The 11,484-nt window shown below is 54.5% G+C and overlaps 1 protein-coding gene across 5 annotated transcripts; it reads right to left on the bottom strand.

The window, feature by feature from the left end:
• Positions 1 to 3,901: 3,901 nt before the first annotated feature.
• On the bottom strand, positions 3,902 to 10,533 carry ACBD4 (acyl-CoA binding domain containing 4). Of its 5 annotated transcripts, none has more exons than XM_053911081.1 (10): positions 10,513 to 10,533; positions 9,791 to 9,926; positions 9,425 to 9,545; positions 9,270 to 9,354; positions 8,904 to 9,024; positions 8,503 to 8,589; positions 8,128 to 8,198; positions 7,957 to 8,035; positions 7,122 to 7,261; positions 3,902 to 4,688 (listed from the first exon to the last, which is right to left on the bottom strand). In XM_053911081.1, the coding sequence occupies exons 2-10, from the start codon at positions 9,882 to 9,884 to the stop codon at positions 4,563 to 4,565; spliced, it is 924 nt and encodes a 307-aa protein (XP_053767056.1). In that variant the 5' UTR covers positions 9,885 to 9,926; positions 10,513 to 10,533; the 3' UTR covers positions 3,902 to 4,562. The 5 variants fall into 5 exon arrangements, with proteins under 5 accessions (XP_053767056.1, XP_045045958.1, XP_024409379.1 ...); XM_045190023.2 differs by lacking the exon at positions 10,513 to 10,533 and adding an exon at positions 10,280 to 10,384 and having other exon boundaries at positions 9,425 to 9,623; positions 9,791 to 10,198; XM_024553611.3 differs by lacking the exon at positions 10,513 to 10,533 and adding an exon at positions 10,280 to 10,384 and having other exon boundaries at positions 9,791 to 10,198.
• Between the last annotated feature and the right edge of the window lie 951 nt (positions 10,534 to 11,484).

The following is an 11,484-nucleotide window of genomic DNA, read 5'->3' as shown; positions in this document are numbered from 1 at the left end:
ATCACAATGCTCAGTACTGGATATCGGAATCGTGTAGCTAACTGTCTTGGAAGTTTGGTTTCATTTGAAAGTTGAAACTGGGTTTGTAACATCACCGAAGATGTTCAATTTACAGGCACGAAGGACCTGTCAAATTGCCATTGTTAGATGGCATTGCAGCAAGGGGCCTTGCAACTGAATGTCTTCCCAAAAGACAGTCTCGCAGGCATAGAGACTGGTTTGGGGATTGTTGAGTGAATTAACCTGTGTGTTCTTCTGTTTTCATAGGACGTAGGCCTATGACCTCATTACCTGAGAGAATGGTTGCAATATAGGCCTCACTTAAGGAGCCCACCTTCATCATCGCCCCCTGAGACTCAACGGTTTGGTTGAACTAGGTGGTTGGGTTGGTGAAGGGGTCGGGCGGTCTGTGGGCTTCACTTCAGAGCTGATTTTCCCTTTTCTGTCCAAATAGCCTGGACAGAAAGGGCCCAGGGATCTGAAAGGAGGGAAATCCTGATATTCCCCTCAGCCGAGCGAAGTGTAGTGAGCCACAAAGGTTTTGGACAGGTGTAGCATGCTTGTACACCTTCCTCCAGATAAGCCATTCTTTACCTCGGTGCCTGCCTTTGTTATTCAGTGATTGTGATTTAATTGTGCCTTCCAACTCTCTTGCCAAATCTGTCACCTCCAGAATACGACGAGGATGCCAGCTGTCCAGTAATGCCAGCCTTTGGACACCGAGCCTGCAACTTCGCAGTGACAGCCAACTGACTTGGATTCTGTGAGGTCCTTCCCCTTACAGGAAGGACTCCCTCCATGCTGCACCCCCCTTTCAGGGTAGCACTGACCCAAGGTTAGGTAGGACGACGTCCATTTCCAGCCGGAAGCAGTTACAAGAAGACGAGACCTTCGTCCATTGTCCTTTATATGATTATAAAGTGGTTGTAAATCTGAAAGGAGGGATTGAAGCAGGGTGCAGCCAAGAGGAGGGCCCCAAGAAGGGATTTGTAATGGGGTCCAGGACTCAGGGTGTCCAGGAAATATTAGAAAAATGTATGTAGGATGTCTTCACCCCCACAGGCCTGAGCCAAGGGGGATGGGACACATGGAACAGGGCCATTCAGAGCTGTTTTGGGTAGCAAGAGCTTTGCAGCTAACCCCTGGCACAGTCATTTAACATATCTATAACCTTTAACTGGTTTCATGGATGTGTTAAGTAGCTGTGGCCATGCTTTGAGCCAGGGGGATGGGACCAAATTCCACCCAGGATGGGACTGGGAAGCAACTCCCCCTGGTTACAGGGCCTGCGTGAGAGCGTGGAGATGATTGGCTCCATGCCATGGGGCCATACCTGCCCAGACTTACTATGGCAGCCCAGAAAAGCTGGAAGAATACAGGGATGCTGGCAGGTGTAGCTGACTGTAGGAGGAGTCAGAAATGGGGCTGCAAAGGAAGATGGGCACTGGGATTTATACCTAGGCCCGGCAGCCATAGAAAGGAGAGAGACCACGCGGCTTCAAAGAGTAGGGAGGACCACAAGGTTATGGGGGAGAAAGAAGAGACCATGCAGCTCTGAAGGAAGGAGTGAACCACGAGGCTCTGAAGCAAGTAGATAGATAGAGGTCCATGTGGTTCTGAAGTGGGGAAAAGGACCACGCGGTTCTGAAGGAGAGTAAAGAGGACCACGAGGTTTTGGAGTGCTTCTTCTTGCCACGCGGCTTAGGCAGCAGGAGAGACTTTGCAGCCATAGAGAAAGGGGAGAAAGGACTCTTGCTGCTGCGCCATGAGAAGGTGCCACATGGCTTTGGATTAACTGGAGATCGCAGCAGCCACACAGCTGATGGTGCCGGGAGCCTGAATCACGGACTTCTACTTCTTTTCCTGAGACACGGTACCCCGGACTGGGCACAGGGAGAGGGAAGGACTGTGCATCTGTGGGTATTCTAGAGGACTTTAGTATCTTACTGAAGACATTAGGTCATTATTCTAAGTTTGTGTAACTTTTGAATAAACAATTCCTTTCCTTTTCACCAGTCTCTGGCATTGAGAGACGTCTTTCCTCTGGCGGCGGGCATTGCGAACCTAGCAGGTGGGCGTGGGGGAAGGAACGTCCAGAGACAGAAAGGCGGAATCCTTTCTGTAATAATTTATCGTGAACCACCCCCACCCCCTTGCTCTGTAACAGCATGAAGGAAAGGCATTTGATGAAGAGCAAGCCTCATGTCCCAAGAAAGGACTAGTCTGGGAACTCAAGAGTGGGTCTGTGAGAAAGTGGTGGTGGGTGCTTAAAAGGAGATGGCAAGCAAGAATGCCTCGAGGGTGCAGCCGGATGTGTTGAAATTGACCGTCCCAGCCTGTTTTCCCGAAGCTTCCAAGAACTCAGGCCCATCTGAAGAGCCTGCCTTCTGTGCCTCTTCATCAGTCAAACACGCATGGTTCCCTAGGAGCAAGAGCTGCCCCTCACACTAGAAGTCAGGCCTCCGATTTGTTACCGCGCTTTCAGACTCCAGAGGACTAGTGTGTATTCTCAATCAGGGCTTTGGAAGGTGTAGCTGAGCCCAGCCTCAGTTTACTGGACAGGGCTCCGCTGTATGGGCTCATTTGTCATATTGGGGAGGGATGCCCAGACTACTAGGCTGTGGAATTCTAGAATTCTATCAAACGGGAGGTCAGGCACCTTACTATCAGCTGCATTTTACCCTTTGCCAGGTATTTCAGATGCCCTGGTCATTTTAACCACAGAACTGCCTTACAATAAAGACATCATCGTCCTTATTTTGCAAACAAGATAACCCAGGGCCTTAGTCTTGCTGAAGTCATACAACTAGTGTGTGCTAGTGGTGGAGCTGGCTTCTGCCCCCCCACACACACACCTGCGTCCCCAGCACCAATTTGGTCCCTCTCTCACTGCCTTCCTCTTGCTTATAACATTGGGCCAACTGTGGAGCCACAGGGCCACACGGCTGTTCTGAGGGTTACCACCTTGAGAAAAAGAGTGAGGGTCAAAGAGTGACAGTGTCTTCCAGTGGGGCAAGTGATGGCCAAGCCTGGGAGAGTTGGCAAGGACAGGAGTTGACCCAGATAACTCAGGAGTTTAAGGATCTCCAAGCAGGGGCCTTCAGAACTGCCTCTTTCTCACCCAGGGGCAGAAAGGCCCTGGGTCCCAGGTGCTGGCAGATACGGGGGGCTCAAGGCTGCTGCAGCCCTCCACGGGTACAGACCCTGGCCAGTGGCGTCTGCGGCGCCAACATAGCCTAGACAGCAGGGTTGGTGTTGACCAGAGGAAGCCCAGGGTTGCCAAGCAGTGAGAAAAATTTGGTGACCGAGCAAACAGCATCACTGAAAGGTGTGTGCCCTTGCGGGAACTCTGCCCCTCCCTACGGGGGCGCCCCGCTCCCTTACCCTACAAGGGAGGGCAACGTGGGGAGAATCCACTTGGTCTTCTCCTTCCAGAAAGTTCCCTGGGAAAAGCCCGGCACCGGGTTCACAGGAAGGGGGCACCAATAACTGAGGGGTAAGTGAGCAAAGGGTACTTCCGGGGCCAAGATGTCGGGACCCCTACCCTAAGCTCAACACGGGGAGCAGGGATTAGACGTCTCTCTTAAGGTGCTGACAGCTATGCCTGCGTCCACAGGGCCCCCAACAGGGAGGGGCGGGTGGAGCTGAGCTTCAGCCAGACCCTGCGGTGGGTGTGGCCTGTGCCCCTGCCCCCAAAGCCCCAGCTCCACCCATCTCGTGACAACCCCCACCTCTGCTTCCGCCTTTCTTCAAGAGCCTGGGCTCTGTGTTCCCTAAACTTGGCCTTAGAGGACGGACAATTTTCCTCTCTTAGAAACACCAACCAGTAGCCTCTTGTGCTGTCCGAAGGGGCAGGGGTGGTGGGGAGCAGGGAAGAAACTGTGCCTCACGCGTTCCAGACTCAATTTCTGCTTCACTTCGCTGACGGCATAAGATTAAGGTTTTATTTTATTTAGTGAAACGTTCATTTGTAAGCGAATCTTCAGTGAAGACGCCCTGAGTGTGTGTGGCGAAAGGCAGGCTAGCAAACGGAGCTCACGCCCCTCCCCTGGGGCCTGTTCTCTCTGCCTTCCCCCAGCTTGGCGGGCCTCCTGGCCTCCCTCCCAAAGTCTCCCAGCCAACCAATCCCAGGACCCGGCCCAAGTCCCAACTTGCCCAAAAGCTAAGGCTCCACAGGGCGAGGCTGGGCTCATTTATCATATTGGGGAGAAGAGTCAGTTGACCTAGGGGGTGGGGAGGGCAGAGGCACAGCAGCCCCGCCCCTGAGTCGCTGGCCAACCCAGAACCTAGGAAGTGCACCGCAAAAGCCACCTTCCAGTGAAACGTGGGATGGGTTGGGGGCTGGGAGAAGCATCCTTGCGAAGTTGCCGGGAAAGGTGGGGTCTTATTTGTCCCCTCCCCCAATAGGGGATGGGTGCCAAGGCAAACACTGATTGGTAGTGGTGGTGTGGGGGCGGGGATTAATGCTGTTCTAAACCCCGCTGATGGCTCAGGGAGGGTATGGCAGAACGGGACTCAGCCTCCTCTGTTGGCTGCAGAGACTCTGTTGGCTTCATTGAAAGTCACCTCTTCTGGGTCCGAAACTGTCTGACGAGCCACTGGACAATGAAGGGCCACAGGAAGAAGAAGAGCAGCGTAGGACCCGAGAGCCTGAGGGGCCAAGGCCGAGCACTGGATGGGGGCCTCTGCTGTCGAGAGGGAGGGAGGGAGTCAGGGGCCAGCCCACACCTCAGCACCGACTGCGCCCTCCTTGGGAACCTGATTGCAGAACTCAGTGGGAGCCTCTACTACCTCAAGATTGTGAGCACTAGGTCAGAGAAGCCCCTGCCCCCATATCTGCACCACTGGAAGGGAAGGGATCCTGGGGTTCCTGGTGTGTCCCTGACAGATTAGCTTCACTCACTCCCATGTCCTCCTTCCAGGACACTCCGAGGTGCCAAGAGGGCTGGAGGGGGCAGGGGCTGCCGGGTGGGTGGAACGACGACTGACTTCTGGGCTGCTCCCTCTGGGACCCCATATTGTAAAGGATGTGCCACATATTTCAAATGAGGACCTGAATGCTCAGATTTTAGTCTCTAAATATTCTTTGCTAAAAGGAGCCAGGGCTCCTTGGAGAAGTAGCTAGTTCCAGGTCTGGAGTAGGAAAGGCAGAGGTGAATGGGGAACACCTTGTGCCAGAAAGCAAGGAACCTTTATTGATTAACGAGGTCATGATAGGCCCCAACCCGAAGGGTCTCCACTGACCAGAGTTGTGATAATCTGAGCAGCAGAAAGAAGGGGGATTGCAGCTGACTGAAGTACTGAGGCTGAAATCCACCAGGCCACACTGACACTCAAAAAAAGAGAAAGTCGGAGATTTGTCACCACTGAGGCTGTTAAATCAACTCCTTACTTTAAAAAGGGAGAAGTAAGCACTTACTCTGCTTTTTCATAAGGCACTGGATTTCAGGGAGATCCTAGATGATCAAGGCAACTACTGAAAAATAACAGCTAATACATTTTAAAGGAATAAAAGAATTTAAAAGTAAACTTTCTTGGCAACCACTAAATAAATTATTGATTTAGACAAGGATTATCTATCAACTGTTTTCAAAACCTGTGTGACTAATGGGGTGGACAGGGAGCCAGACCCTCCCTGGCTCCAAGCGCAAAACACGATTTCACAAGGGTGGGCTGAGACCGTCAGCCCTTTATCCATGTGAGTGGTCCATGTTAGAATCATTTGTGGGAGTACATCCAGATATGTATCCCCTGGTGCGAAGGACATCACCTCTGATGAAACCTGGTCATGTAAACTAGCCAGGATGTAGACAGTCCCCCCAGAATGGAACATTTCTACAGGACCACTGGCTGAGTCTCATTAGTAAGTCGATAGCAAGGAACAAGGACTGGTCTGGGCTACAAGAGTCTTAAAAGGACAGGAACCAGCTGCGGCACGTGCTCCTGGGCCGGGCGGACAGACAGAGCAGCTGGAAAAGGAGAGACTGGAGTTTGGACTGGCTATGTGATGAGATGAAGGGATTACAGTGTGATAAGATAAGGTAGTAGAATGTTCTTCTTTTTAGAGATGCAGACCCAAGTATTTCAGGGTGGAAATCTTTAAAGATGTCAACATATACAATTAGGAAAAGGTGAACAAAAATTTAAAAAGCCCGGGGAGAGGGTGTTGAAATGTCAGCCACCGTGGATGTAAGGAAATTCCTGCCACCCTCATTGATACTCACTGTGCCAGGGGTACTAGAGGTCACCCAAGTGACCCCCCCCATCCAGCAACTAAGCCCTCCCCTGCCCCCACCACCCCAGGCTTCTCAAGAACAGACCCACTCAGAGTTCATGGTGGGTGCCAGTTTTGGAGGGATAGACCTCCAAAAGATAGACCTAGGGCCTATCACTTAATGTTAATAATACTCATACAGCTCTATCATTTAATGTTAACAATAATCCTAATACTAACAACTGCATTCCAGGAGGTACTGGAGAAGTACCTACATGCATGATCTCATCTGACCCTCACAGCAGCTCTATGAGGTTCTCCAGGCTGTGTGCCACCAGGTGGGTTACTCAGCTTCTCAGAGCCTGAGTTTCCTGATCAGTAATAGGGAAATGAACACCTATTTCATAGGGTCGTTTTGTGAATTAAGTGAGATAACGCAACTAATGGTATTTAGCACACCACTGGGACTCCAGAAATGCCAGAAGCTGAGGTATAAGGGGGCAAGCGGATCTTGGAGTTGAGGGGAGGGAGTAAGAGATGCAAGGGCTGAATTGTTTAGGGGTAAACCCTAAATCTGGGAACAGAAGTCCTAACTGAGGAGCAACAGGGACCTCCAGCCCCAATGCAAAGAGCAGACATGTCCTGTTGGAATTAGTTCTCCTGCTCAGTGTCTCTTCAGGCCAAGGGAGGTAAGGGCAGGAAAAGAGGGCCCTCCCCACTCTCCCAGGAGGAAGCACTTCAGATCCCCGAGTTCCCTGCTGGAGAGTTACACCCCTCTCTGGAGGAGACAAGAGTGTGGGCAGGTAGAGACGTGGGGTCAAAGAAGTGGCTGGATGAAGAGCCCAGAAGAGAGGCCTTCAGCGTTCTGTCCCCATCTTGCCCTGGGTCTTGGGGGAGAGGGGCTCACCTGCTTGGGGGGGCCGGTCATACTCTCCAGGCTTTGCAGTCTCCCCTGGACATCCCGCATGCTCTCCTGCAGTGCTCGCACTGTCCCCACCAGCCACGTGTCCAATTCCTGGGGCCCGGGCAGACTGCCTTCCAACCCCTCTGTAGAGAACAGACACACGAGGAAGAGGACTCAGGAGGTAACTCAGCTAGGGGGAGGTTGGTGGCAGGCTGGGGCAGGCCCAGGAAAGAGTTGAGAGTAGGGCACAGCCCCTTGGACCACATGTGACTTTTGTAGAGCCCATCCACAGGGCTGAGGAACAGGCTACCAAGGGTAGCTGTGCCACTTTGGGCAAGTCAGTAACTTCTCTGAGCCTTGTTTTGTCATCTGAAGGTTAGGAGACCTTATCTCCCTCACAGGGCTGCTGGCTCAAAAGAATATTTATGAAAAGTGCCCTTTATGGGACATGGCACACCGGAAATTATAGAAGGGGATAGGGCAGAAGTCATTGTTGTCCTTTGAGAGTCCCAAATGGGAGGCCCAGAGAAAGAGAATGACTCCCAAAACCATTCACCTGTAGCTGTAGGCGGAGCTAGTCCCTCCTGCCCCAGCTGCCCTTACTCAACGCCTGATGGCTCCTGACTGAGGGCCCTTGGCGAGAGGAGGCGGGGCAAGGACTTTGCCCATCCAGGCCGGCATATGGCTGTTTGGCAGCCCTTCCTGGGCAGAGGCTGCTCTCTCCAGTGCCCAGAGCTGGACTTTCATCTCTGCCCCAAGAGGGCAGCCAGGGGAAGGCCTGGGGCACTAGAACCATGGGGAAGGGCAGAAGGGGGTTAAGGGTCAAACAGTGTCTGACCTTTCTCTGTTGGAGGCACTGGGCTGTTTCTGTTGTCAGGCTTTCCTCTGGGGGTGCCCTTCTTCTGCTCTGCCCGGACCTGCCGAGATGAGTTACAAGGTCCCAGGAGAGCAGTCAGAGCAGCCGGGGCACAGTAGGGTGGGAAAGGGAGGGTACAAGGGGTTAGCTCACCAGCTCAGGCTCCAGCTGCTCCAAAGAATCACAGAAAACCTCGGAGTCCAGGTTCCTGGGTGGCTGAGACTCTAGGAAGGGGGTAGGTAGGTTAGTGACAAGAGGGAGGGTATGGAGGGAGGGGAGGAGCGCAGCACTGGGTAGAGGCAATAGAGATACTGCTGCAAGAAGCACAGGTGGGTCCCAGACATGAGGCCCTGGAATAGGAGTCCCAGAACCTTCCTCCTGGTTTCCCCTGGAGCACAGGAGGTCTCTGTCTGTGGGCATGAGGTATGACGGGCACAGCATGGCATCCAGCCTCCCTTTCACCTACCTGGAGGTCTCCCCAACCCTGGCCTGCGTTTGGCCGTCTGCCCCTCCTGCCCAGCCACTGACCTGCACTTGCGGGTGTTGATTCCTTGGGGAGGCAGGGAGGCTCTAGCGCAGCCCCAGCATCTCCATTCGGTACCTGCTCTTTCCAACCTGCACAGACACAGCACCCAGGGATGCAGGTGGGAAAAGGCTGGCACCTCCCAGTAAGATCAGACCGCTGTTTTCCATTAGCCATGGACTCTGCCTGAGACCTGCTCCATCTCTGTCAATGGCTGGGGTCCTTACAGGGACATCACCTGGACCCCTCTGCCCACCCACCCCCTCAGCGGCAGTGGCTGGGGTCCTTACAGGGACATCACCTGGACCCCTCTGCCCCCAGGCCCCCCTCCAGCTGAGCAGCCCCTTCAGCCTGAACCTACGACAGTTCACTCAGCTCTTGTGGCGCTCCCATCCTGGGGCCTGACCTGTGACCCTTCTCAGGAAGGTTTCTGGGGGCCTCGGCATGTCAGGGATCAGCTGGTACAGGGGCTCAAAGTAACCAAAAATGTCGTCTGCCACCTCACCCAGTGGCACTGTATCAATCACCTGTAGGGAATAAGGTTTACTGAGGGAGCAGCTAGCCCCTTCCACCCCTGCCCTCCTGTGCCTTTGAGCTGGGCCCCTCCACCTTGTGCCCAGTCAGAGACCAGAGACAGGGTTGAGAGGGCAGCATGAAGGTCATAATTCCAACCCGGTGTCCACGTTCAGGAAACACAATGGAAGGATGAGGGGCAGGCCACCTAGCCTGGAGCTTAGGGACAGTGAGGAGCCCACAGCCTATCCCTCCCTACCTTCTGTGCCACCACCTTCATCTCAGTAATGTAGGCGGACATGGCCTCCTCCCTGCTCATCTTGCCCAGGCTGTTCCAGGCATCCCTGAGGGCAGAGAGCTATGAGAAGCTGGTTGACAGCTGAGGCTTGTTTGCCCAGCCAGTGGGGAGCTCACCACTTATATCGTCCAATGGGGTCCCAGAACCCAGGGCGGGGAACCTGGCAGGGCCCCATGGTAGCCTGCTTGTAGTAGCTGTAGAATCGGAGCATCTCTTCGTAGGAGGGGCGGTAATAGCCTGGGCAGGAAGTTGAGAAGTGGAGAGCAGAGCATCACCCCCAGCTCCAAGAGGATGGAGGTGGGGGGCAGAGCCACCCTAGGAGAGGGCAGAGATGGTATGGGGTCTACTAGGGGCAGGAGGCAGAAGGGACCCACCGAGTGGCCCAGGCAGAGACTTGTCTGCAAAAACTGGAGGGATCAGAACCTACTGGGAGGCAGACCCCAGCCACCTTGACCCCCAAATGCAGGTCCCCGTGCCCTCACCATCACTGTTCTTAGGCAGGTTCTGAATGACTCTGACCGCGGCCTGGAACTGTTCCTGGCAGTCCGGTTCTGGAATTTCATTCTTGGTACCCATCCCCAGCTGCTCCGAGCACTGAGGCCCTACTTTTGAGCAACTCTGCAAGAACAAGCCTCTGTGTGAGCAGACCTCTGGGGTCCACCCCCGCACGCACCTCCGTGAGCCACTGATCCACTTTCCAGAGGGGCAAACTAAGCTCGTGAGAGGCCTGAGATATCCGTGGAGGTCAGAAGCTGTGCCTGAAGAGACTCCTCTTTCTACCCCAAGGCAGCGTTGGTATGGCTGGGGTGGGTGGCGCTGTCCTCGGTGGGTGGTTAGAGAGGTGGGTGGTAAGGGGTCTTAGTACCCCTTGAAATGCTCATCTCCAACTGCTAGACAAGGGAATGGGCAAGCCAAGGAATCAGGTGGGCGAACAATCCTTCCGCACCCCGGCCCGGGAGCCCGGCACTCACCCCGCAGAGACCCTGCCCGTAACCTGGGTCCTTTCTCGCCACTAGCCGAGGGCTGCCTACTGACCTCCCGGCCCAGGGTAGCCGGGATGGGGACGCGGGGCGAGGGGGAATTTAAGCCAATGAGAGAGCCGGTCTTAGATTCAGCTTTTATACCCTAGCCACTCAGCGAGGCCCTTTCAAGATTATGCAAATAGTTAGCTGTGCCTCTCCCAATCAGGCAGGGTGAATCCTACCCTGCGCTGCAGGAGGCGGGCAGAAGGGCCTCCCGGCGGACACAGTGAAATAACGTGGAGTACTCGCGCCCTCTGGTGGAATCTCGTCGGTCAGCTGAACCCACGACTCTTCAGACACGAGTAGCTGTGGATAAAATAGGGAGTCCTGTCCTGGCGTCTGGAGTTCTGAAGGAGGGGCATCGGGGCTGAGTTTTGGAAGGCTTAAGCCAGGAGAAGAATGAGGAAGGTCATTCTGGAGGAAGGAATTACAGGATCAAAAGTGCTGAGGCGAACACTTGACATCCCGGAAAGAATATCCAGAGAGGGATGGGGACCCAACCCAGAGATGGGGAATCTCTGAGTAGAGGATATTTAAGAATGGGGAGGAGCCTGGGGCAAATAGCTAATAAATCTATGTCCCGATGTACGCTCTGGGCCGCTGCGGAGTGGCAGCGGGCGACCAGATCTTCGCCCCCGAGCCAGGGCACTTGCGACAGACAGCTCAGACGTACGCGCACATGCAGTCAGTCAGCTGTCCATCCTACCCTTCATGAACAAGTACGCAAGTGGTTTTACATATAGTAAGTGGACAGTGGACGCTGTCACTAGAATCCGCACTCGACGCTCGACCACGGGTTGATGTTACAGACATCTAAGCAGAGTACAGCGGCTGTCCCGGGACGATCACGCTCCCGGTGAGGGTGCCAACCCCCCAAGCCTCGAACCCCAAAACCCGGTTCTGCCAACGACTGTAGACTCCAGACCAGTCAACCTCGCGAGACTCCTACAAGGCTACTGGCCGGGCGCTGAGAGGGTTAATCCTATGAGGTCACGGCATGAGCCTTCCTGCGCCCCCACCCACCACTTGCCGCTCCCCAACTCCTCCGGTTCGGGCTGCCCTGCTGCCCGGCTCTACTCCCAGGGCCCTATCAGTTTTCCGGGACCCAGGACCCTTGGCCCGGGACGAGCCGCCCTGCAGACCCCGTCTTCCCT

Source organism: Desmodus rotundus, chromosome 9 (genome assembly GCF_022682495.2).
Source record: "Desmodus rotundus isolate HL8 chromosome 9, HLdesRot8A.1, whole genome shotgun sequence".
NCBI lineage: Eukaryota > Metazoa > Chordata > Mammalia > Chiroptera > Phyllostomidae > Desmodus > Desmodus rotundus.
Note: the sequence above shows the minus strand (reverse complement) of the source record. Positions and strands in the feature narration are given on the sequence as shown.